General features: G+C 46.0%; 1 protein-coding gene across 1 annotated transcript; it reads left to right on the forward strand.

The window, feature by feature from the left end:
- Nucleotides 1-1592: 1592 nt before the first annotated feature.
- Nucleotides 1593-20122, forward strand: LOC142571419 (monocarboxylate transporter 12-like). Its single transcript, XM_075679751.1, has 6 exons — nucleotides 1593-2072; nucleotides 7066-7209; nucleotides 13452-13860; nucleotides 17181-17674; nucleotides 18461-18619; nucleotides 19317-20122. The coding sequence occupies exons 1-6, from the start codon at nucleotides 1868-1870 to the stop codon at nucleotides 19352-19354; spliced, it is 1449 nt and encodes a 482-aa protein (XP_075535866.1). The 5' UTR covers nucleotides 1593-1867; the 3' UTR covers nucleotides 19355-20122.
- Nucleotides 20123-26216: the final 6094 nt, after the last annotated feature.

A 26216-nucleotide genomic window follows, 5' to 3' on the forward strand; every position in this document is an offset into this window, starting at 1 on the left:
GGGTAGGATAGTTACGAAGCGACGCACTGTTTTGCACTCACCACAAAGTTCTTTAGCGCGACTATGAGTACTCCGGCAATTTCGGTTTAGCTAACAGACAAATCAAAGCTCTCTTGTCATAAGTCGCCAGAATTTAAATTTCTCTCTTATTCGTAACAAATTTCATTCAAGGCAGTTCAGCGATTGCTTTATGAAAACTTTCGTGCGTCTAACTTTGACATGACAAACAAAGTTGGCTTCGACCTGAATCATATATACTCTCAACTATACTTAGAGATCAGTCTTACAAGTACAAAAATTATCTTCACGCAGCTCTCTACACAACCGACAAACAAAGCGCAGTTCAGGTTGTGACGGAGGGCTTTTCTAAATTCACATTCTTATTCTCTTTTCTGAGGCTCAATTTATGATACATCGCATCGTATATAGTCATATCATAGACCATCTCAGCCCAACAATTCAGTTGCGACCTGGCGCTTTCTATAGGAGCAAACACGTGGCATGCAGCATGCGCTCTTTGTCAAAGCCAAGAGGAACGAGTGAGTCAATTATGATTTTGGTGCATTTGTGCGACACCAAGATGCAGAGTTTGGTCAAGTTTAAGAGAGCATAAGTTTGCGACAAATGATTCGAGCCTTCACATCATGCATTTGATATTATCTACCTGTATAAATATAGTGTGATGCTTTGAAATAAACATTCTAGCCAGCACTCATGCTGCCTATCTCAGTTAAGCAGCTAAATTTTTGGCACTTCTGTGGAAAAATTATTTGTGGAGTGCTTCGTAAAACAGCTGCGATTCTATGTGCTTCTTTCATTTTGCCTGTTTCTTCTTTGGTGTCTTTTTTCATTGTACAAGGCTCCACCCCATTCTGCAAGAAGTTCATCGCTTCCTTTTCAGAGTTGCGCGAAGGCAAGACAACTCGGCCAGAACGTTAGGATCCGTTGTTACATAATGCAAGAATGACACCCGTTTTTCTTGGTGATTAGTTTTTGCTGACATGTTGTGCTCCCAATACTCTCACTTTAATATATCTTTAAAGCTAACGTCTCCCTTATGTAAACTATAACGATCAGAATTTGTCAAGAGCCGATTCATTTTTTTCTAAGAAAGCAAGATATTGAGGTGATTAAGACGGCGCTGTGGTCTCCATTTTCAGAAGGCCTGCGCGTTGAACCTGAGCAGCGCAGGTCGCTCAGGCGGGGCAGAGAAAGCGTGGAAATGATGTTGTCTTGTACTGTAAGACCAAGAATGAAGCGTGAACTCTGCAGCATGGAGAATCTCGCGGAATGTGCGTCACTTTTGCGCGCCTGTAATGCAAAATCAGCCCCATACGCTCGAGTCAGGGGCTTTGGTTGCAGAAGCTGGCGCAGACACAGTGCAACATGGAAAATGCAAACCAGTCAGTTTTTGAAGTAGAGGTTTGGACAGAAGGCCGTCACTTTAACCATCCAGAAATAGCGTAGTAACTTCTCGTCTGCGGTTCCCGTCCCACTTAATTTTTTGCCAGCTGTAGTGCCTGAGAAGTATAGGGTAAAGTGAGCGAGTTATCACATGTTCATGTTTAACTGTTCAGCACAAAAATTACACAATGACTTAAGGGAGATCAAACGACAAGGTTAGTTAGCGAATAGTAATCAGATAGTCATCGAATAATCACACGAATAGTCAGCAATGTCGTGCGATCTCCCTTCCGTCCTTGTATAATTTTCGTTCTGGAAAGTTGTACAGGCAGTGTCTGGCAGCTTTATTTATCATCGCTTTGGACGTATTAATAATCATCAGTGTGTGTTCGTTGCAGCGACTTTGCAGATGAACAAGTAGGCGTTCTTTGCTGGTGCCGGTGTGAAAAGGGGGCTTGGAGACATGTCTCCGTCGAAGAGAGTGGTTCAGCCTGACTCGCGGGAATGCTGGCTCGTGGCCGCGTCGGCAGCCACGTACGTTTTCTTCTCCATGATCCTGGTCAAGACTGAGTCGGTCATCTACGTTGGCTTCATGGAGATGCTTCAGCTCAGCAGGCAGGACGCGTCCTGGCCTCTCAGCATATCGCTCGTAGTCTCGCAGTTGGCCGGTGAGTTTGCATCGTTATTTGTCGTCTGCCGAGAACCCCTTACCATCTTTATTACAATCGTATTACTAAACACGTCCCTTATAAAACAGGTTTATACGCTGTGTGGGTGGTTCGTTATCATGTTCTATACTGCTCTGCCTTCCTAGCGAGCATAAGATCGTGCCAAAACCACGATCCGCGATTATGAGGCACGCCGTAGTGGAGGACTCCGGAATAATTTGGACCACCTGGGGTTCTTTAACGTGCGCCTGAATCTAAGTACACGGGTGCTTCCGCATTTCGCCCCCATCGAAACGCGGCCGCCGTGGCCGGGACTCAATCCCACGACTTCGTGCTTAGCAGCCCAACACCATAGCCACTAAGCAAGCACGGCGGGTCCATGTATACTGTGTGCATGTACTTACCCCATATATATCTAGTTGGCACTAGTTGATTAAAAGGTTTACGCTTTAATTTTACGTACGTACTTATATTATGTGCATAAATATCCACTATATTCATATATTGTTTATTACTAATAACAGTTATTATTAATCGTGTAAACGTTATAAACGCCACGCAGAGAAAGAGAAAAAAGACAAGCATGATAAAACGGACACCATATCCACCTAGGGACCTTATACCCCCCTGCTTGAAAACGAGAAAGAAAGAGAGAGAGAGAGAGAAATAAAGGAGAAAGAAATGGGGAGATAAAGAGCAGGCGCACCACGACGCGTCACATTCCCACCCACAGAGCACATTAAGTAATTTAAGTGTACTCGAACAACGAATGTCGCTGAAGCCAATGTTTCGACAAGGGGACTTGTCTTCGTCAGAGTAGCAACCGCATTCCTTAGCGACGTTTCTTATGCACCCGTCGGTCCCTCTTCCCCCTCAGCGAGGATGAGGAGGCGAATAAGCCGTGTGTTGACTTCAGCAACACTCTTTGTTCGACTTTTCCTTGTTGTCACTTCAAGCCTCTATCTTCCTGTAAACTTGTGCAGAGTACATGAGCACTACAAGCAAAAGTCGAGTCTCGTGGTTGACAAAAATAGCGCGATAGCTTCGTCAGCGACCTCGTATCGAGTTGAAGTTCGACCTCACCGGGAAAAAAAATTATTGAGCGTAGTTCGAAAAAGTTAAGTTGCTGTGAGTTAGCAGTACAGACAGAGCGACAACTGCTGAAAGTTGGGCATTCTAAACGCAAGCGCCTAAGTGTTTCGCTGTAGTGTCCACACGCCGGGCACAAAGGTGTCGGCACATTTCCCTTCCTGTCAAGGTAGTGTGCCACATTAAATAACGCATCCGACGCGCAACTTGAGCAAAAGGGACCCTGCGCAGCGAGGTAAAGGGTTCGGTCTAAGGTAGGACCCATAGGCGACATTCATCCGGAGTGAGCATTCTATAAGTTGTGTTGTGGGTCTAAGCGTTGTATGTAGTGTTCACATACCATGTTAAATCCGGCCGGCCGAGGTCGATAAATCGCGGTAGGTCAGTCAGCCGCTGTTGCACAGCCTGGCATACGCACGCGATATTTCGTCGAAAAAAAAATAGAACACGCAAGACTTACGTTGCTTAAACAATCCTCTACATCCTTCACAATTTTCGCATTGACACCCTGTCTATTAAGCAAATTAATAAAAAATTAGCTAATTAATTTTGATAAAATAAATGTATGTACGTGCAAAATGAAAAAATACTCATGACTATCAGGATCACGCTTGCCAACGTAAAGCGGACACCGTTCGCGTAAAGCCCTCCATTATTTATTAAATCTCGGGCACATTTATTTCGGATGTTCCGCCGCTATGTACAAACTTTCTTATGGACAACTAAAAACAATTTTTCTGAAGATTCGAAGCCGATACGCCTTATGTAGTTTGGCCACTACCCAATAGGTGTACTAAACTTTGCCATGTTTCCACATGAGAGGTGCAGTAACATGGTTACTATGTCTTCTACTTGCTCAGTTTGGCCGGTAAGAAAGATTTACCCTCCGGTCAGGTGCAGTTTCGTATGGTATAATACGACATTTGTAAACCCACAGTGGCTGAACCAATCTATCGTTATGCCAAACTAAAATCGTGCGTCACGCTGTCAAAGAGAGCAAAAATAAAAATAAAACTATATAGATCATCATCATCAGCCTGGCTACGCCCACTGAAGCCGCCCCCCCCCCCCATATGCTTCTCCCATACTTCTCCAACTAGCCCGGTCATGTGCTAATTGTGGCCATGTTGTCCCTGCAAACTCCCTAATCTGATCCGTCCACCTAACTTTCTGCCGCCCCCTGCTACGCTTCCCTTCTCTTGGAATCCAGTCCGGAACCCTTAATGACCATTGATTATCCTCCCTCCTCATCACATGCCCTGCCCATACCCATTTCTTTTTCTTGATTTCAACTAAGATGTCATTGACTCGCGTTTGTTCCCTCACACAATCTGCTCTCTTCTTATCCCTTAATGTTATACCCACCATTCTTCTTTCCATAGCTCATTGCGTCGTCCTCAAATTAAGTAGAACCCTTTTCGTAAGCCCCCAGGTGTCTGCCCCGTAGGTAAGTAATGGTAAGACACAGCTGTTATACACATTTCTCTTGAGGGATAATGGCAACCTGCTCTTCATGATCTTAGAATGCCTGCCAAGCGCACCCCAGCCCATTCTTATTCTTCTGATTATTTCAGTCTCATGATCCGGATTCGCGGTCACTACCTGCCCAAGTAGATGTATTCCCTTGCTACTTCCAGTGCCTCGCTACCTGTGGTAAACTGCTGTTCTCTTCCGAGACTGTTAAATATTACTTTACTTTTCTGCAGGTTACTTTTTAGACCCACCCTTCTGCTTTGCCTGTCCAGGTCAGTGAGCATGCATTACAGTTGGTCCCCTGAGTTACTAAGCAAGGCGATATCATCAGCGAATCGCAAGTTAATAAGGTGTTCTCCATTAACTCTTATCCCCAATTCTTCGCAACCCAAGTCTCTGAATACATTCTGTAAACACGCTGTGAATAGCATTGGAGAGATCGTATCTCCCTGCCTGACGCCCATCTTTATTGGAATTTTGTTGCTTTCTTTATGGAGGACTACGGTGGCTGTGGAGCCACTATAGATATCTTTCAGTATTTTTACGTACAGTTCGTCTACACCCTGATTCCGTAATGCCTGCATGACTGCTGGGGTTTCGACTGAATCAAACGCTTTCTCGTAATCAATGAAATATATATATAAGGGTTGGTTATGTTCCGCACATTTCTGTATCACCTGATTGGTAGTGTGAATATGGTCTATTGTTGAGTAGCCTTTATGGAATCCTGCCTGGTCCTTTACTTGACACAAGTCTAATATGTTCCTGATTATATTTGCGATTACCTTAGTAAATACTTTGTAGGCAACGGACAGTAAGCTGATCGATCTATAATTTTTCAAGTCTTTGGTGTCCCCTTTCTTATGGATTAGGATTATGTTGGCGTTCTTCCAAGATTCTGGTACGCTCGAGGTCATGAGGCACTGCGTATACAGGGTGGCCAGCTTTTGTAGAACAATCTGCCCACCATCTTTCAACAAATATGCTGTTACCTGATCCTCCCCAGCTGCCTTGCCCCTTTGCATAGCTCACAATGCTTTTTTTACTTCTTCCTACGTTACTTGTGGGATGTCCAATTCCTCTAGACTATTCTCTCTTCCATTATCTTCGTGGTTGCCACAGCTGCTGTAGAAATCTCTATAGAACTCCTCAGCCACTTGAACTATCTTATCCATATTGGTAATGACGCTGCCGACTTTGTCTCTTAACGCATACATCTGATTCTTGCCTATTCCTAGTTTATTCTTCACTGTTTTTACGCTTCCTCCGTTCCTGAGAGCATGCTCAATTCTATCCATATTGTACTTCCTTATATCAGCTATCTTAGGCCTGTTGATTAACTTGCAAGGTTCTGCCAGTTCTATTCTAGCTGTATGCATGGTTAGAGGCTTTCATAGATTGGCGTTTCTTAATCAGATCTTTCGTCTCCTGCGATAGGTTACCGGTATCCACTCTAACGAAGTTACCACCGACTTCTATAGCACACTCCTTAATGATGCCCATAAGATTGTCGTTCATTGCTTCAACACTAAGGCCCTGCTCCTGAGTTAAAGCCGAATACCTATTCTGTAGCTTGATCCGGAATTCCTATATTTTCCCTCTTACCGCTAACTCATTGATGGACTTCTTATGTACCAGTTTCTTCCGTTCCCTCCTCAAGTCTAGGCTAATTCGACATCTTACCATCCTATGATCATTGCAGTGCCCCTTGCCGAGTACGTCCACATCTTGTATGATGCCAGGGTTAGCGCAGAGTAGGAGGTCTATTTCATTTCTAGACTCGCCATTCGGGCTCCTCCACGTCCCCTTTCAGTTATCCCGCTTGCGGAAGAAGGTGTTCATTATCCGCAAATTATTCCATCCTGCAAACTCTACTAATAACTCTCCCCTGCTATTCCCAGAACCTATGCCACATTCGCCCACTGACTTGTCTCTAGCCTGCTTCTTGCCTATCCTGGCATTGAAGTCGCCCATCAGTGTAGTGTATTTTGTTTTGACTTTATCCATCTGATCCAAGCTTTTTCTAATGCTTTTACGGGTAGCGTGCACCGTTGTAGTACGGTTATTTGAAGAGCGTGCGCACGGTTACATCATAGCCTTTTTTGTGGATGAAGTGATGGTTTCTATATCTCACCGTTTCTAGCATCCTTATGCTGCCCCCGTTCAGCACGCGAATACTGCGTCGAACGTGGCCGTTAGCTGGCACGACGACCAGCCTGCCATCGGCATTTGAAAAAGCCGTGAAAGCTCTTCCCAACACTGTTACACATTAGTGGCTCAGCGCTAGCGGGGCAGCTAAGGTCTCACTCAAGGCTGACAACAACAGTGCAATAGTTTGTACTCATAGAGCTGTTTGTTTTCAGAAACGAATCTATATCCCACCCCTACGGCCACCATCGAAACTTTCGTGCGCGTGAACGGGGTGACGCAGGGCCCGTGTTCGGCCTGCTCTGTCTGTGGCTGTCCGAGAGGGCCGTCCTGATCGCCGGCGCCTTGCTCTGTTCCGTGCCAGTCATGGCGTGCGGTTTCGCCAACAGCCTCGCCGTGATCAACGTGCTCTACGGAGTGCTATTCGGTGAGCATCACAACCTTTGTGTTTTGATCGCATTGTGAGGATTGCCATGTTTCGTTCGCACAGCGTGACGCCAGAGAGAGAGTGAGATTAATTATTATAGAAAATATGAATGGTCCGCCTTAATCATAGCTCTGACCTGTTAGTATTAGGTAAGGGAAGTAGAGCGAGGGAACGAAATAGAGGGAGAGGTGTTGATGATGAGTGAGGACGAATACGGTGATGAATTAACTTGAATAGTGAAGACCCTTCAAAATCTTAAATTCAGACGACTATCGTGTTGAGGGCCTTTACAAAACCACGCCGACGGCACGCGTGCGACCAAGGTCCTAATAAAACCTTATTAGACAAGCGTTTGATTCAGTCGAAACCTCAGCAGTCATGGAGGCATTACGGAATCAGGGTGTAGATGAGCCATATGTAAAAATACTGTAAGATATCTATAGCGGCTCCACAGCCACCGTAGTCCTCCATAAAGCAAGCAACAAAATCCCAATAAAGAAAGGCGTCAGGCAGGGAGATACGATATCTCCAATGCTATTCACAGCATGTTTACAGGAGGTATTCAGAGACCTGGATTGGGAAGAATTGGGGATAAAAGTTAATGGAGAATACCTTAGTAACTTGCGATTCGCTGATGATATTGCCTTGCTTAGTAACTCAGGGGACCAATTGCAATGCATGCTCACTGACCTGGAGAGGCAAAGCAGAAGAGTGGGTCTAAATATTAATATGCAGAAAACTAAAATAATGCTTAACAGTCTCGGGAGAGAACAGCAATTTACAATAGGCAGCGAGGCACTGGAAGTCGTAAGGGAATACATCTACTTAGGGCAGGTAGTGACGGCGGATCCGGATCATGAGACGGAAATAATCAGAAGAATAAGAATGGGCTGGAGTGCGTTTGGCAGGCAGTCCCAAATCATGAACAGCAGGTTGCCGTTATCCCTCAAGAGAAAAGTATATAATAGCTGTGTCTTACCAGTACTCACCTACGGGGCAGAAACCTGGAGGCTTACGAAAAGGGTTCTACTCAAATTGAGGACGACACAACGAGCTATGGAAAGAAGAATGATAGGTGTAACGTTAAGGGATAAGAAAAGAGCAGATTGGGTGAGAGAACAAACGCGAGTTAATGACATCTTAGTTGAAATCAAGAAAAAGAAATGGGCATGGGCAGGATATGTAATGAGGAGGGAAGATAACCGATGGTCATTAAGGGTTACGGACTGGATCCCAAGGGAAGGGAAGTGTAGCAGGGGGCGGCAGAAAGTTAGGTGGGCGGATGAGATTAAGAAGTTTGCAGGGATGGCATGGCCACAATTAGTACATGACCGGGGTTGTTGGAGAAGTATGGGAGAGGCCTTTGCCCTGCAGTGGGCGTAACCAGGCTGATGACGATGATGATGATGAGACAAGGGTTGCTTATTGAAATTGGACATTTGTTGTGTCTATGATAGGAAGTGGAGGGAGGGGGAGAGGGGGGTTCTCGCAGATTATATCGCGGGCGTATTCTTTTGCCTTATGTACATCGCACTCCTCGCAGTCCGGGCTGTGAGTGGCGGAATTACGCGTACGTGCCCGATACCTCAACTAAGTGAAAAAAAATTTTCAATGGACCTGTTGAATATTTCTACTAGTACGAGCATTCCCATTTATGAAGCAACTCACAGCCATAACCAAATACGATTAGCATTCTCAAATACAGCAAAGTAGCCACCAAAATTTTGCAGGCCGTAGGTTTTATGAAAACGTGCAATTTCCCAGCAATTTCTGCCCCCAGACAGTAAAACCCTGTGACACTATGTTGCTTGCGCATATCAGTACAAGCTAGAATTCCTAATACCATGCTGCCTGCCTATATTGCAGGCATGTTTGACTTTTTCTCAACAACGCGGTTCAGAAACCTTCCGTGCCAATTGTACATATAAAACGCAGAAATGCTCTCACTGCGGAATTTCATACATTTTCGGCTGGAAGTTTAGTTCTATCAAATATCTGGAAGCCGCAAATCATTCAATCTAAAGAGCTTTGTAGCGCCAAGTTTACAAAACCGTAACTTCCCACCAAACATTTAAGCAAGCAAACTTGATTTCATACTTTGCAGAAACAGTGCCTAAAGAAGCACACTGAAAAGAGCGTCACCACCACCACCACCACCACCACCACCACCACCACCACCACCACCATCATCATCATCATCATCATCATCATCATCATCATCCCATTTTATGTCCACTGCAAGACGAAGGCCTCTCCCTGCGATCTCCTAGTACATCTGTCCTGCGCCCACCGATTCCAACTAGTGCCTGCTAATTTTCTAATTTCATCGCCCCACCTAGTCTTCTGCCGTCCTCGACTGCGCTACTCTTATCTTGGCACCTATTCTGTAACCCTAATGGTCCATTGGTTTCTAACCTAAGCATTACATGACCTGCCCAGCTCCATTTCTTTCTCTTGATGTCAACTAGAATATCGGCTATACTCGTTTGCTCTCTGATCCAAGCCGCTCTCTTTCTGTCTCTTAACGTTATGCATAGCATTCTTCGTTCCATCTCTCTTTGCGCAGTCTTTAACTTGTTCTCAAGCTTCTTTGTCAGTCTCCAAGCTTCTACCCAATATGTCAGAAGCGGTAAAATGCACTCATTGTACACCTTCCTTTTCAATGATAATGGTAAGCTTCCAGTCAGGATCTGACAATGTCTGCCGAATGCGCTCCAACCCATTTTTATTCTTCTGTAAATTTCCTCCTCATGATCAGGGTCCCCTGTGAGTAATTGACCTAGGTAAACGTACTCATTCACAGACTCTAGAGGCTGACTGGCGATCCTGAACTATTGTTCCCTTGCCCGGCAATTGATCATTATCTTTGTCTTCTGCATATTTATGTTCAACCCCACTCTTACACTTTCTATGTGAAGGTCATAAATCATTTGTTGTAACTCGTCCCCAGTGTTGCTGAACAGTAGAATGTTATCTGCAAATCTAAGGCTGCTGAGATATTCGCCGTTGATCCTTACTCCTAAGCTTTCCCAGTTTAATAGCTTGAACACTTCTTCCAAGCACGCAGTGAATAGCATTGGAGAGATTGTGTCTCCTTGTCTGAACCTTTTATTTATGGGTATCTTCCTATTTTTCTTGTGTAGAATTAAGGTAGCTGTGGAATCTCTGTATATATTTTCCAAGATATTTACAAAAGCAGCCTGTACTCCTTGATTACGTAATGCCTCTAGGACTGCTGGTATCTCTACTGAATCAAATGCCTTTTCGTAATCTACGAAAGCCATATAGAGGGGCTTATTGTACATTGCGGATTTCTCGATTACCTGATTAATGACATGTTTGTGATTCATTGTAGAGTATTCCTTCCTGAAGCCAGCCTGTTCCCTTGGTTGACTAAAGTCCAGTGTGGCCCTTATTCTATCGGAGATTATTTTGGTAAATATTTTATATAATACTGGGAGTAAGCTAATTGGCCTATAATTTATCTCCCTTTTTGTGGATTAGTATAATGTTTGCATTCTTCCAGTTTTCTGGGACCCATGCAGTCGATAGACAGTTTGTATAGAGAGCCGCCAGCTTTTCTAGCATTATGTCTCCTCCACCTTTGATTAAATCGACCGTTATTTCATCTTCTCCTGCCGCTTTTCCCCGTTTCATGTCTTGCGAAGCCCTTCTGACCTCATCTCTAGTTATAGAAGGAGTTTCTGTATCCTGTTCATTATTATTTCGAATGGAGTACTCCCGAGTCCTCTGGGTACAGGTCAGTGTAGAATTCTTCGGCTGCTTTTATTATACCTTCGAGATTGCTGATGATATTACCCTGCTCATCTTTCAGTGCATACATCTTGGTTTGTTTTATGCCAAGTTTCGTTCTGACTGATTCCAGGCTGCGTCCATTTTTTACGGCCTTCTTCAGTCTTTCTCACGTTATAATTTCGAATATCACTTATTTCCGCCTTTTTGATCAGTTTTGACAGTTCCGCGAATTCTATCTCATCTCTTGAGTTGGACAATTTCATTTTTTGTCGTTTCTTTATTAGGTCCTTTGTTACTAGGGAGAGCTTGCTTACTGGTTGCCTTGGTGCCTTACCTCCCACTTCAAGTGCTGCCTCTGAAGCCAGACTAGTTACAATTACATTCGTTACCTCTATGTCAACTTCATCTCTGTGTTCTAAGGCTGCATATTTGTTTGAAAATAGCAGCCTGAATTGGTGTGCTTTTAGCATTACTGCGTCTGGGTTGGCCTGTTTCTTCCTGACCAAGTTTACTCTCTCTATCTCTTCCAATTGAGGTGAACCCTAGACATCACCAGCATCGGCAGAAAGTATGAAATCTATTTCATTTCTTGTTTCCCTATCAGGGATATTCTAGTTCCACTTTCTGTTGCTACGCTTCCTGAAGAAGGTGTTCATTATTCGCAGATTATTCCTTTCCGCGAATTCTACCAGCATCTCTCCTCTGGCATTCCTAGAATTGACTCCGTAGTTGCCGATTGCTTGTTCACCGGCCTGCTTTTTCCCCACATTTGCATTGAAGTCGCTTATTACTACGGTATACTGAGTTTGCACTTTTCTCATCCCTAACTCATTTTCATAAAACTGATCTGCTTCATCATCATAATGACTCGATATTGGAGCGTAGGCTTGCACGACCTCTAATCTATACCTCTTATTAAGTTTGATGATGATTCATTAATGGTGTAGAATTCGTTAATGTTGCCCGCTATGTGCTTGTGGATTAGGAATCCTACCCCGTATTGATTCTTATCTCGGAGATCTCTATAGCAGAGGTCATGGCTGTTAGCCAGCAGTGCATAAGCCTCACAAGTTCTTCTAATCTCACTAAGGACAATGATATCCCAAACAATGCCTGATAGTTCCTCAAAGAATCCTGCTAAGCTAGCCTCTCTCGACAGAGTTCGGGTGTTAAAGGTTGTCAGGGTCAGTTTCCAGTGGCGGCCTATCCGGTTGCAGAGATTCTTAGCACGCTCTGCTGCGTTACAGGTCTAATCGTAAGCAGATCTGTAACGCAGACCTGTAAAGAGCGACAGACACTTTACAGGTCTGCATATTTTTTACATAGAAACATTGGAAGGTAGGCCACATCAGAGCCGACTATCCCGAAATCGCAATCTCGTTGCTCAAGAAACAATAATAACGAAATATAAAGGAGAAAATATCAGAAAGCACGATCACTGCACATGAACACAGGTGCATATGACTGTCTCTATCCACGAGCACCTGCACTGAAAGCAAAGTCCAGGAACTATGGTGTGGCCACTCATTACACATGAGTGAAAGAGCTAGTCCACATAAGCATATTCATATACACATAAGCACAACACCACAGCGAGATCAGCTCGCTCTTTTCTGTGCCATTTAGTCTAAGCATTGTTCATCTAGAATTTGGATTATGCAAAACCAATCGGCCCAAGTTTCTACACTGCTGAAGAACTTTGTTTTCTTAGAGAAAACATCAAATCGTAACATTGTTTGCACGAATTCTGCAACACGTCATCTTTTCAGTGCAGTGAATATATCAGTTTTTTTTTTTTTGCGTTTTAGACGTCCTAATCGATACTACTCATAGTATCAATATATTATATTCCATTGCGGAACTGTAGTTGTAAACCTGATGTTTTATTTCTTCATCATTATTCTTGTTTTCTTTCTTGAGTAGGAAAATAAAGACAACTTGCGTCCTAAATCGTAACGATGCTTCCGACACAAATTTTACTTTCTCTTTTAATTCAAAGAAGAAAAAAAACATGACAATATCGGTTAGTGGATGGCGGGCAACATGATTTCTTAATTTCTGCATATATTTAGATGTATTCAAAAGATAATGCTTCCTCCTGAGGGCATACTAAAGAGCAAACGCTTAAATCTCGACGCCGGTACGCCGGTCTGACGTCAATGATTTCATAATATTTTCTCGTATTTTGAGAAGCTTGCAAGGCTGCGCCTTTGGTTCCCCCGATTCTTGGCCGGTAAACAACCACCGTCAGACAGACGCTAGTTGAAGTGCATGACGTCACGACGAGCTGGTCCGGGTCGGCGCGGCCACGCGTCTGTCGCTATATGGCTTCTTTTACGACTTGTAGCAGAGTGGCCGTTTAGCAATCGCAAAGGCAGAAATTGCCAGCACAGTTTAAAATAACGTTTCTCTTCAGTGCCCCTTCAAAACGGTCTACACGTGCGTCAGCCAATCAGTTAACGGCGTCCGCGTTTCCTTGACTGCAGGCCTCGGCCTTGCATGCGCCGAGCTGGTGCCGTTCTCGGTGGTGGCGCGCCACTTCGTGTCGTTCCGAGGCACGGCACTGGGCCTGCTGTTCATCGTGACCTCCGTCTCGGGTTTTGTGTCCCCCATGGCGCTGGAGTTCCTGCGCCAGACGTACGGCTTCCGCTGCACTCTGCACCTGGTCGGGGCCATCATACTCAACATGCTGCTCGGGTGCTTCATTGTGAGCCGCATCGACCGCACCGATAGTTCGATCGACGAGCCGCCACACACCACTACGAAAAGTAAGGACCTGCTTGCCGAGCCGCCTCGAATGCCAGCCGAACGGCGGAGGTCTAGCTTCCAAGCAGCCTCGCTAGGACAGTCATGCTCCATCAAGCTGGCCCAGTCCATTATGTCGCTGGACAAGAGGTAACGCATCTTGCCATTTTCTGCGTGAACTTCAACTGTGCGTCTGCTGTTCTTATATTCCGTACGGCCCACCTCACTTAATTTCGTATGTGCGGTCGTAGTGAACAACTTCCCTGTTGCATTCGGTCTCCAAGCTTCATATTTCCGGAACATGAGGAAAACTCACGTTTCTTTTTCGTTCTTTTTTAATCTGTTCCCGAAAAGATGTTGGCGTCATCACCACCACCATATGATATAGCGCTAGCATGTAACAGAGCCGCGTAATCCATTCCAACAGCACTTGTATAGTATCATCATCATCATCATCATCATCATCATCATCATCAGCCTAGTTACGCCCACTGCAGGGCAAAGGCCTCTCCCATACTTCTCCAACTACCCCGGTCATGTACTAATTGTGGCCATGTTGTCCCTGCAAACGTCTTAATTTCATCCGCCCACCTTACTTTCTGCCGCCCCCTGCTACGCTTCCCTTCCCTTGGAATCCAGTCCGTAACCCTTAATGACCATCGGTTATCTTCCCTCCTCATTACATGTCCTGCCCATGCCCATTTCTTTTTCTTGATTTCAACTAAGATGTCGTTTACCCGCGTTTGTTGCCTCACCCAATCTGCTCTTTTCTTATCCCTTAACGTTACACCCATCTTTCTTCTTTCCATAGCTCGTTGCGTCGTCCTCAATTTCAGCAGAACCCTTTTCGTAAGCCTCCAGGTTTCTGCCCCATATGTGAGTACTGGTAACACACAGCTGTTATACACTTTCCTTTTGAGGGATAGTGGCAACCTGCTGTTCATGATTTGAGAATGCCTGCCAAACGCACCCCAGCCCATTCTTATTCTTCTGGTTATTTCAGTCTCATGATTCGGATCCATGGTCACTACCTGTCCTAAGTAGATGTATTCCCTTACCACTTCCAGTGCCTCGCTACCTATCGTAAACTGCTGTTCTCTTCCGAGACTGTTAAACAATACTTTAGTTTTCTGCAGATTAATTTTCAGACCCACCCTTCTGCTTTGCCTCTCCAGGTCAGTGAGCATGCATTGCAATTGGTCTCCTGAGTTACTAAGCAAGGCAATATCATCAGCGAATCGCAAGTTGCTAAGGTATTCTCCATCAACTTTTATCCCCAATTCTTCCCGCTCCAGGCCTCTGAATACCTCCTGTAAACATGCTGTGAATAGCATTGGAGATCTCGTATCTCCCTGTCTGACGCCTTTCTTTATTGGGATTTTGTTGCTTTCTTTGTGGAGGACTACGGTGGCTGTGGAGCCGCTATAGATATCTTCCAGTATTTTTATATATGGCTCATCTACACCCTGATTCCGTAATGCCTCCATGACTGCTGAGGTTTCGACTGAATCAAACGCTTTCTCGTAATCAATGAAAGCTATATATAAGGTTTGGTTATATTCTGCACATTTCTCTATCACTTGATTGACAGTGTGAACATGGTCTATTGTTGAGTAGCCTTTACGGAATCCTGCCTGGTCCTTTGGTTGACAGAAGTCTAAGGTGTTCCTGATTCTATTTGCGATTACCTTAGTAAATACTTTGTAGGCAACGGACAGTAAGCTGATCGGTCTATAATTTTTCAAGTCTTTGGCGTCCCCTTTCTTATGGATTAGGATTATGTTAGCGTTCTTCCAAGATTCCGGTACGCTCGAGGTTATGAGGCATTGCGTATACAGGGTGGCCAGTTTCTCTTGAACAATCTGACCACCATCCTTCAACAAATCTGCTGTTACCTGATCCTCCCCAGCTGCCTTCCCCCTTTGCATAGCTCCTAAGGCTTTGTTTACTTCTTCTGGCGTTACCTGTGGGATTTCGAATTCCTCTAGGCTATTCTCTCTTCCACTATCGTCGTGGGTGCCACTGGTACTGTATAAATCTCTATAGAACTCCTCAGCCACTTGAACTATCTCATCCATATTAGTAACGATATTGCCGGCTTTGTCTCTTAACGCACACATCTGATTCTTGCCTATTCCTAGTTTCTTCTTCACTGTTTTTAGGCTTTCTCCGTTCCTGAGAGCCTGTTCAATTCTATCCATATTGTACTTCCTTATATCAGCTATCTTAGGCCTGTTGATTAACTTGCAAGGTTCTGCCAGTTCTATTCTAGCTGTATGCATGGTTAGAGGCTTTCATAGATTGGCGTTTCTTAATCAGATCTTTCGTCTCCTGCGATAGCTTACTGGTTTCCTGTATAACGGCGTTACCACCGACTTCTATTGCGCACTCCTTAATGATGGCCATGAGATTGTCGTTCATTGCTGCAACACTAAGGTCCTCTTCCTGAGTTAAAGCCGAGTACCTGTTCTGTAGCTTGATCCGGAATTCCTCTAGTTTCCCTGTTACCGCTAACTCATTGATTGGCTTCTTGTGTACCAGTTTCTTCCGTTCCCTCCTCAAGTCTAGGCTAATTCGAGTTCTTACCATCCTATGGTCACTGCAGCGTACCTTGCCGAGCACGTCTACATCTTGTATGATGCCAGGGTTCGCGCAGAGTATGAAGTCGATTTCATTTCTAGTCTCACCATTCGGGCTCCTCCACGTCCACTTTCGGCTAACCCGCTTGTGGAAAAAGGTGTTCATTATCCGCATATTATTCTGTTCTGCAAACTCTACTAATAATTCTCCTCTGCTATTCCTAGAGCCTATGCCATATTCCCCCACTGACTGGTCTCCAGCCTGCTTCTTGCCTACCCTGGCATTGAAGTCGCCCATCAGTATAGTGTATTTTGTTTTGACTTTACCCATCGCCGATTCCACGTCTTCATAAAAGCTTTCGACTTCCTGGTCATCATGACTGCATGTAGGGGCATAGACTTGTACCACCTTCAATTTGTACCTCTTATTAAGTTTCACAACAAGACCTGCCACCCTCTCGTTAACGCTATAGAATTCCTGTATGTTACCAGCTATTTCCTTATTAATCAGGAATCCGACTCCTAGTTCTCGTCTCTCTGCTAAGCCCCGGTAACACAGTACATGCCCGCTTTTTAGCACTGTATATGCTTCTTTTGTCCTCCTAACCTCACTGAGCCCTATTATATCCCATTTACTACCCTCTAATTCCTCCAATAACACTGCTAGACTCGCCTCACTAGATAGCGTTCTAACGTTAAACGTTGCCAGGTTCAGATTCCAATGGCGGCCTGTATAGTATATATATATATATAGTATATATATATATGATGTATAGTATAGTGTACTCTTAAGAAGGGCGGCCTGTTTGCGCTTAGCGCGTGTCTCCTACACGACCGTTGGTCATCGGCGAAAGCTGTCGATCGCCGAGCATCACCGCCCCTACGCTGCAGGGACCGTTCGGCGCGGGCCCAGCTGCGGCGCAACATGCGCTCCATGCTCGCGCTGCCCTTCGTGCACATCTGCGTGTCGCGCGCGGCTGCCCTGTTCGCGCTCACCACCATCCTCATCACCGTGGTGGACTTCGGCGAGGACAACGGCCTGTCGGGGTACGACGCCGTGTCCCTGCTCACGGCGTACGCCATCGGCGACCTGTGCTCGCGTCTCATCACGGCGCTGGTGCTCGACACACGCTTCATGAGCACCAGCTCCACGCTGCTGTGCATGTTCGTGCTCCAGGCGGTCGTCATGGCCGTCATGAGCTTCGAGACAAACTACTGGGTGCTGCTGGTGTGCTGCTTCGTCACCGGCCTCTCGAGCGGTGGCCGCTTTTTCACCTGCACCGTCATGGTGGCCGAGGAATTCGACGAGGACGCCATTTCTCTAAACCTGGGGGTCATGAACTTCGTGTCCGGCATCGCGTGCTTCATCAGACCGCCCATAATCGGTGAGCGTCAGTAGGATTCACTCGAGGGCTCCCATTCCGGGAGAATATATTTATATATATATGCGACGGCTTTAAAGAAGGGATAGGTAGATATGTATATGGAGAGAAGACAATCCTTCGTCAGGCTTCGTCAAGTGTTTGGAGAGCCGTTGTAATAGCGAAGGTACTGATGTCATCCGCATCGACCACTTGCGTGAATATTGGCGTCGCGTGAGGCTGCAGGTGCTGGGTTGCAGGAGGCTTGGCGGCGCTAACTATCAAATTCAGTAGCCACAACGAATTGGCGAATCTGGTGGGCCCTAAATATTGTTTACCAGAATGGTGTTGTCAGTTCCTTGAATTATACCGCGTTTCGTTGCTCACCAAGTTTGCTTGCTTGTGTTCCTTTTTTTTCGTGTGCTGGCTGTTGCGTCAGCATTTTATTATTATTTATTATTTGATCTGCACACATAAAAACAATCCCAGAGAATGGGAAGAGAACTAACTGGCAACAACGCCTGCCGGCTCAAGAAGAGAAAAGGTACATAGAAAACAATAGTGACGTAACACTCGAATAAAGTAGGTTGAAGGGAACCAGCTAACACGCAGAACTCGATAAGTACTGGCGCCACTCGAATAATTGAGTACAGCCTTCGACGAAAAATTAATTTCCGGTGACCACAATAGTCACTGCAACGCACGATGTGCTGCAGATTATCGCAGTATAACATAGGCTAAAACTTCGCATAGCACCTTGAAATGACCAGTATTGTTGACACGCTAATACATGCGCGCACGTCTGTGCAGGTTACTGCCGTGACGTGCTGGGTTCGTACACGCCGCTGTACCTGTTGCTGGCCGTCATTAACGCATTCTTCACTGTCACATGGAGCCTGAAGTTCATTCTTTCTTTCCGCAAAAAGAAGGCACCATCGCCTCTCAGAGAAGTCCTACAAGAGTTGCCAGGTGAAGTGCTTTATGTATGTGTAGACTGTCATGTTCGCATGACGGTGAAGAATGAAAAGCTGCCAGAGGCGTGACTTAACAAGTTAACTCTTCATTGGGTAATCTTGCGCTAAAAAAGAAAGTAACGCTCAGAGCCGAACGAAGCGGCGAGCCCAATCGTCGGTCGTCTCGAGTCAGACGCGCCGGCCGTGTTGCACATCTCTCGTCTTACATTCCAGCGTTATCGCTGGTGTCCGCGCACGTTCTAGAACGCACATCACTATTCGCGTCGAGCATTCAGCCTCGCTACAGGCAGGATGCTTTCTCTAAAGAATCGGTGAAAACATTCGAGAAAGTTCCGATCCCCGAAGGCGCGTCTAGCGCCGAGCGATAATTTCAACAGTTTGACGTAATAGTTCTGCTGAAACCCAGGTGGAGAGAAGTAATTAATAAAGGAAAAATGAGACATCCACCCAATCGTAACAATTGCTACAGAGGAAACATATGCGGATTCCTCGAAGAAAAAGCCTCGCAGTTGAAGAAAAATTCACCCTGGTCCGGGACTCGAACCAGAGACCACCGCCTTTCCGGCGCAGCCGCTCTACCATCTGAGCTAACCACGCGGCTAGCAGACGGTAGGGCGACAACTACTTTTCACGAGCCATCTGTCTCAGAGAACCGTAATTAATATTTTTTCTTCGTTTTTTTTTCGTTTCAGATGCAAGAGGACGAATAGGGAGCATCACGTCATTTTGAAACACACTTCTGCACACTATGTTACATATATTACGATTCATTTTCCAGCTTGGTTGAAAAGGTTGCCTCGGAAGGCACAAAATACATCCCAGGCCTCTGCTGAAAAAAAAAAGAACTGAGTAATAGGTAAAGAAGGGAAACTAATTGAGGCTTGTTAATGACACCCAAGGGTACAAGGACTCAGGGCGTTAACGTGACAATAACTAAAACGAGAACAAAAGAAGAGCTCAAAACCGGGTTGCAAGCGGAGACGTTATCATAGAGCGCTTGACCACAAGTACCACAGCTGGGTCTTCGTTTCAACTTGAACTGCCTGACTTCTGAATGCAGTGCCGCACGCTCTGCAGGAAGCAATTTCTTTATGAGTAAATCAAGAGCAGTGACACGAGAAAGCTGCTAGGTTGCATCATTGCGCATTCGTAGTTATTGACGCTGCGAGCTGGAGCGAACACGCAGGATGACGCCTGTATACATGAAAGGCCATTTTCAGCTACAACAGAGAGCGCAGTTATTTTTGCGCACGTGGCTGCACGGCTAGTTACATCGGGCATATATATACACAATACGACTTGCAAGATCACTGCCAGATATCCGATGCAAATTTCAGGAAGGATAAGCCAAGGAAGAACAGCACCATCCACGTCATCACGTTACTTCTACAGCCTTGAATGTCCATATTCCAAGACAAATTTTGATGTAGAAGTGCAAAAAGAAATGATGATAAAGTGGTTAAAATAAAATCCGATGACACCTAAGTACTTCTGAATTGTGAATGCGAAAACAATAATATCCAGTTGAACGCCTCTGAGTGGTCCTTCGAGTAATGAACTGCTCGTGGGCAAGCAGTCGTGTTGAGATGCTTGGCGCGTTTTGATAGGGCCTTACTGAGGCGCAGTTAGAACGCAGGCAAGAGCTTGCGCCTCAAAGTATTGAGGGATGAGGACAATCTGCGCAGCATTTTCAAGAACTGTAAATGGCATTGGCACCTGAGCAAATGTTCAGAAGCAGTGCTTACGACAATTGGGCCCTCCCCGCTATGGCATCGCTACGGCTCTATGAATTTATAATTTTTAACAACACATTAAGTTACAAATGCAACACATCGCAATAATTACGCGTTAGTGCAGATACTCCTTAGATTGTTGTGTTCAGGAAACTGTAAGTGCTTGTGAATTTAGAAAGCTAAAGCAATAATAGTTAACGTCACAACAACGTTTGGAGCCACAAGCGTGAAGACCGAGGCAAATCCACGTACTTAACATCATTCCCATGGTAGCTCAACGATCGCGGCGCCGCAGTTCACTACAGTGATTTTTGTAGGAAAATCTATGTCTCAACCTACGGCCTCCGAGACCTGGCGGAGCGCGCTCGCCACTCAATCTCGGAGGCCTTGTTCAAACATATTACGCTCCCACCTCTGCCTCACTTTCTAATCTGCGAATACCATGGCCTCCAGAGAACAGTCATGTGTCGATTTGACAATTACGGAAGGCTGCGCTGCGAAACCTGTTGGAGTTTGTAGGTTTAATAAGGGAATCGCCACCTTATGAGCGCCCGCTACAACGCTGGCCCCTTTGCTGAGGGCCTCCACCTGCCTTCTGCACGTGGTGCAGAAGGAGGAACTGCCTCTACCGCTCATCCTCCCTCTTCCTCTACCCACTTTCACCTCCCACTCCCTCTTCCCTGACGATGCTTCGCCGTGCTCCTTCAGGGGTTGAAGAATTAAGCATCATTTCCTTCTACAGATCGCTATCAATTCCGGAAGTCGTACACATGACCGCTGTACGACAAGCGCTAATCGAGCAAACTGTACAAGAATCATCCCAATTAACGCAGTGTGCTGCTCTTCCACGCACACACGTGAATGCCACTTGTAAGACTCCCGCGTATATATATATATATATATATATATATATATATATATATATATATATATATATATATATATCATAAGAAGCCCACAAACGAATACCATGGCCTCTTCATTTCATCCACTTTCATTTTCATTAATTTATCGTTTCTCTATTTCATGTGTTAAGCACAATTTCCATTATATTGTCCTTGGTGCTTGGTGTTTGTTGGCTTCTTATGAGATGAGTAATAAAAATCGGGCCCCTCGGTTAAGCCCCTTTCTCCTCGTTTATATATACGTCCGGCACAGTGAAGCTCCCGAATGAAAAAGCTTTAATAACGTGGCCCTCAACATCACTCAAATCCTGTGTGCACGAATAAGTGAGTTCGCACCGTCAAAACTGGTCGTAGACGAGCCTATGTGGCTGCGCATTAAAGCGCCACTCCGGCTGCTGGACTGAGGTCCGCAGCCTCTGGGTCACCTTCCTTTTTACTGGCACGCAGCGCGAATCTTGTCTCTTCGAACAACTGCTTGTAGTTTCCAATCTCTAACCTGGTGGACAGTTCCAGGCGTTCCCCGACGTTTAGCCAGCGAAGCAAAAGCATGAGTCCCCACTGGCCACTTCGGCACGTCGTGTCCCAACAGTCGGCGTATTCGTGTGGTTCAGACGCGATGGCTCACTTGCCGAGAAGAATGCAGTCAGTGTTACTCGGATCCACGTGAAGCGGCGGCGCGATGTTCGCGTGGCCGACGCCTCGCAGTAAAGCCAGCTCATCGGCCGTGTGAGCGCCGCCCTGCATGTCAAACGATGCAGAGAATTTTTCGAACTGTTGACTGTAGCGGTGACTGCAGCATAATTACCAGCAACTCTCTAAGTAAACACATTGTTTTGCACAACAGGGACCTCAAAATCATGCCAAGTTTTGGGTCGCATAACGCGGCGCGCACTGTATCATCAGCACTATGATTAGTTTAGCCTTAGAATTGACTTGCCTTAGCTTAAGGCTGCAGTTGCTAACTTTATGTATATGTCCGGTCACCCCCGTATTGAAATAAAAACTTTGTTGCAATGGAAAATATTTGAAGGAGGGGTGGTCGGAGCCTCTCAGTCCAGGGCCCCACTGGCCTCTGTCGCCTGCCTGACCTGACTAATTAAGGACTTTTGTCCTGCCAGGTCCGAGCGGGCGAGCTGTGCCTCCCACTGCTCCATTGTGTTGCTGGTATTTCGCCTATGAGCGTGCTTAGTACACGCCCAGGTTATATGTATTAGGCTAGGTATGCCACCGCACCAAGGACAGTTGGCCCTATAACGAGTGGGATACATGGCGTTTAGCAATTTTAAATGGGGGAATACTCCGGTCTGTATATTACGCCAATCGGCGGCCTCTTCCCCGCTAAGTTGTGGATGAGGCGGCGGGTATTTTCTGCGGACTCCGCGCTGATGAGCAAGAATGTCTTTGGCATTTAAATTTGTGGAATTTTGTGAGGGATAGTGCGGGTTGTTGGGGTTAGAAGAGGACGCCGTCGTTCGGTTAGTGAACCCTCGAGCTAACGCGTTAGCCTGTATAGGATCTCATTTCGCTTTCTCAGATTTCACTCAAGCTCGCACTTACCGCGGCTTACCGCACATACCGCAGCACAAGCGACATATAGTGGCACACAGTAGACCCAACGTAGCCAAGTCAAATTCAATCACAGAGCCTCATCCCAACTTTTACTGCTGTAACTTGTAACTGTAATTTGCAGTGAATTACACATACCAACGCTATGGAAGAGGTGTGTTTAACGAACGATGCAACACTTATGCCGCTCTGAACTATAACTGGCACCGTGACCAAAGTTAGCTAAGATAAGAACGTGTTGGCCAATGTGCACACGCAGGTAAATGTGTGGTTAAATTGTGAAAAAAAATCGCAGTTTCTTCCGAAAGGCGGACCATTGATTGCGGTAGCAAATTAGTAGACAGCTATACGAAGTAAGGATAGTAGAATTATCGTCCGTATAAACTTGGAAACATTCGCTTAGTAGCGGAATTAACAATTAAGCATGGTGTCAGCACGCACAAGCAAACATGAACACATCACACTCGATGAGCGCGAACACTCGCTGTCAAAACGCCGGTACGGGCAAGCGCGGCACCAATAGCCAGCGAAGTGATCTTCGTGCTGCCTATTGCTTCAACGCAAGGGGAACACAGCGCGCAGAAAGATCTGCAGATCTCTCGCGTAACAGGGCGCGAGCGAGCGCGCCCGGCAGTGCAAAGTACGCACTCTGCGGAGTCGAAGCCGCTGCCCTTCTCCCTCCCGCGCTGCCTCCCCGATTTCCTCTCTATCGCGCGCGAGATTGAGCTGCGATCCTCAGTTCCCTTTGTGCATGGTCGCGAAAAACGCAGCTGCTGCCGGAGCACAACGCCGCTCCCCTCGCTCCCCCCACCCATCCCCCCCACAAGCGTTTCGCGCAACGGAAGAAGGTGCGTTTCCTCTCCGCTTTCCTCCTTCGCGCGCGCCAGATTAAGCCGCCATGGTCGGCTTCCCTCGCGTACTACCACTCGCACATGCAGCATACGACGCGCAGCGACGGCGTTATCGCCCTCGGACTTTATACGAAACATCACGGCGACGGCAAGAATGCGCCTGGAGTGTCCACATACTTGCAATAGAAATTTCAGCAAGGGCTCGAAAGCACCAGGCGTGGTGGTGTATAATGGCTTTGTTGTTGCGCAGCTATAGGCCCGAGGCCGCAGGATCAAATCCCCGCCGCGGTGGCCGCATTTCCATGGGGACGAAACGGAAAAACGCCCGTGCATACCATGCATTGTGTACACGTTAAATAACCTCAGGTGGTCTAAATTAATCCGGAGTGTTTCACTACGGCGTGCCTGCGTCTTGAGTCAGCCTACGTCGTTGGCCTTAATTGAGGCAGAACTAACACATCTTAAAAACCGCACTAATTCTGGGGAAATCTAATCGGTGTCTCATTCTTGGTTGGTCATGCACAGTGGTGTACCTTTGTTTTCTTCAGGTAATACATGTGTGTTCCTTTCTTAATAAAGAATTCAGTCATCAGTCAGCGCTGGTGTGTGTTCTCCTTCTTGTCCTTCGTCTTTTCGCACTGTTCCCCTGTCGAGTGACTAACCCAGGCAGCCACGGTTTTGCACTCGGCCAATGTTGGTTTTGGCACACGAAAACCCATAATTTTTAAGTGCTGGAAAGCTTTATAGTGTCGTTATCTGCTGTTCGTCTGAGTCCTGAAAAAGTTCAGCGTCACACCGAGTTCACATTTGATGAAAATGGGGGCACGCTAAGTGCAAATGGCGAAAACTTTACGTTTCTTGCTCAATTATGAGCTTTGCAAATGATAAGTGAACCACACATTTTCTCCCTACTTCAATGCGGCATATACGAGGCACTCGTGATGTCCTTAGTGAACCAAACAAACCACCTTGTTTATATTTTGAGGAAATAGGAAGGCAGGTTATGGACGATTTGTTAAGAAAAAGTTGAGTGTGTGTAAGTTAGCTGACGCCTTTGAAGTAAATTACGTATGCAAGCGTTCCGGAGCGCGATAAGTGTGTTTTAAGAAAGAAATAGAATTTAGCTAGCTGTAGTAGAATAACTGTAAGCGCCGTCAAAATCCAGTTTAGTGAAAATGGGCGGAACATTTTGGCTGATATGCTTGGGAATTTGAAGGTATGGAGGTGAAGTACAGATTTTTCTCGAAATTTCTTAAACCCCCGAAAGCATTGTATACCGGCAACGCTTTAAACGGTTGAGTCGTGTGCGGGCAACGTTATAAAGTGCGTGATTTAGTTTCAGGCATCTTCAGTACAACTGCTCGAAAGAAACAGCTTTGCTTGAAATTGGGCTGTGATTCTGCAAGGCAGCACGAGCCTGCATGCTCTATCTTTTTTTAACACGTAAAAAGTGTTCTCGATTAACGTTGTCTCGTCTTCAGGCTGCTTGTAGGTTTGCCATCCCGATTTAGGTGATACCAAAGTATTTTTTTTTCGACGTTCGCGACAGTAAAGCGATGTCATGGAAGTTGTGAATAGTGCCTACTTACTCCTCCTAATGACATCAACACTCGCTTTAGATTATACTAAGACGTCCATTCGAATAGGCAGGCAAGGTATACGAGCTCTGACAACACCGCACCGTCGGATGGTCAGATGGTGCATAGGTGGCAGCTCGCAGCAGGTCACGCATGACATCGAACGTCATTATGATGAAGTTTCCCGAACACGACGACGTCGGTTTGCTCGACGTTGAGTTTCTGACGTAGCAGTGTAGGCTGCCAGGTCTCAACGGCAGCTGGTCCTTTATGTACTGCGCCATCTGCGAGAGAGTTTTGAATTAGTATCGCGTCCGGTATGAGAGTAGAGAAAATAAAAGACGGCAAGCTAGCAAATATGATATCATTGGACCCTTTGCACGCCCAGACATATCCGCTCACGCCCGCAATCACTTCAGCAAAGAAAAACTTATGCATGCGCGAAGGTAGTTACAGTCCAAGTGCGCATCACCTCATGCAGGAAATTCGAACTCCTAAAGATATTCCAAGACGAGTACCGGCTTAAGGTGGTGACGTTGTTCGAGGACTGGGTCCGGCCACGGCATAACCTTCTCCACACTCGCCCAGATCTCCCTTCCCCTCGCTCCCCCTACTAGGCCTCGGGTCACCATTTAAATACATTGTTCGTTCTACACAAATCAACGAAAAATGCACACCCGTTCTTTGTATTACCGGCCTCGCGGAACTACAGAGGGCGCAGCATGCAAATCAACAAGTTAGCGCGTTGGGGCATGTTAAGGCGTTAGAATAACACCTCCCGAATGTCTGCATCATCGTACACTCATTTTTGTCAAAAGTATGCGGGCTATGCTGCCTGCGACCGCCACGATGTTGAAGGGGTTTCTTGTGGTATATGCTCCAACACTATCAGGGATTAAAAGATTGTGCGGAAACTATCGACGATCATTGTTAATGCAATCGAATAGCACGAAAGAACGT

This window comes from Dermacentor variabilis, chromosome 2, assembly GCF_050947875.1.
Source record: "Dermacentor variabilis isolate Ectoservices chromosome 2, ASM5094787v1, whole genome shotgun sequence".
NCBI classification, from domain to species: domain Eukaryota; kingdom Metazoa; phylum Arthropoda; class Arachnida; order Ixodida; family Ixodidae; genus Dermacentor; species Dermacentor variabilis.

Coding starts and splice junctions, on each gene's coding strand:
- LOC142571419 (XM_075679751.1), top strand. CDS start 1,868: ATGTCTCCGTCGAAGAGAGTGGTTCAGCCTGACTCGCGGGAATGCTGG. Junction 2,073..7,065: donor CGTAGTCTCGCAGTTGGCCG/GTGAGTTTGCAT, acceptor GGGGTGACGCAG/GGCCCGTGTTCGGCCTGCTC. Junction 18,620..19,316: donor AGTCCTACAAGAGTTGCCAG/GTGAAGTGCTTT, acceptor TTTTCGTTTCAG/ATGCAAGAGGACGAATAGGG.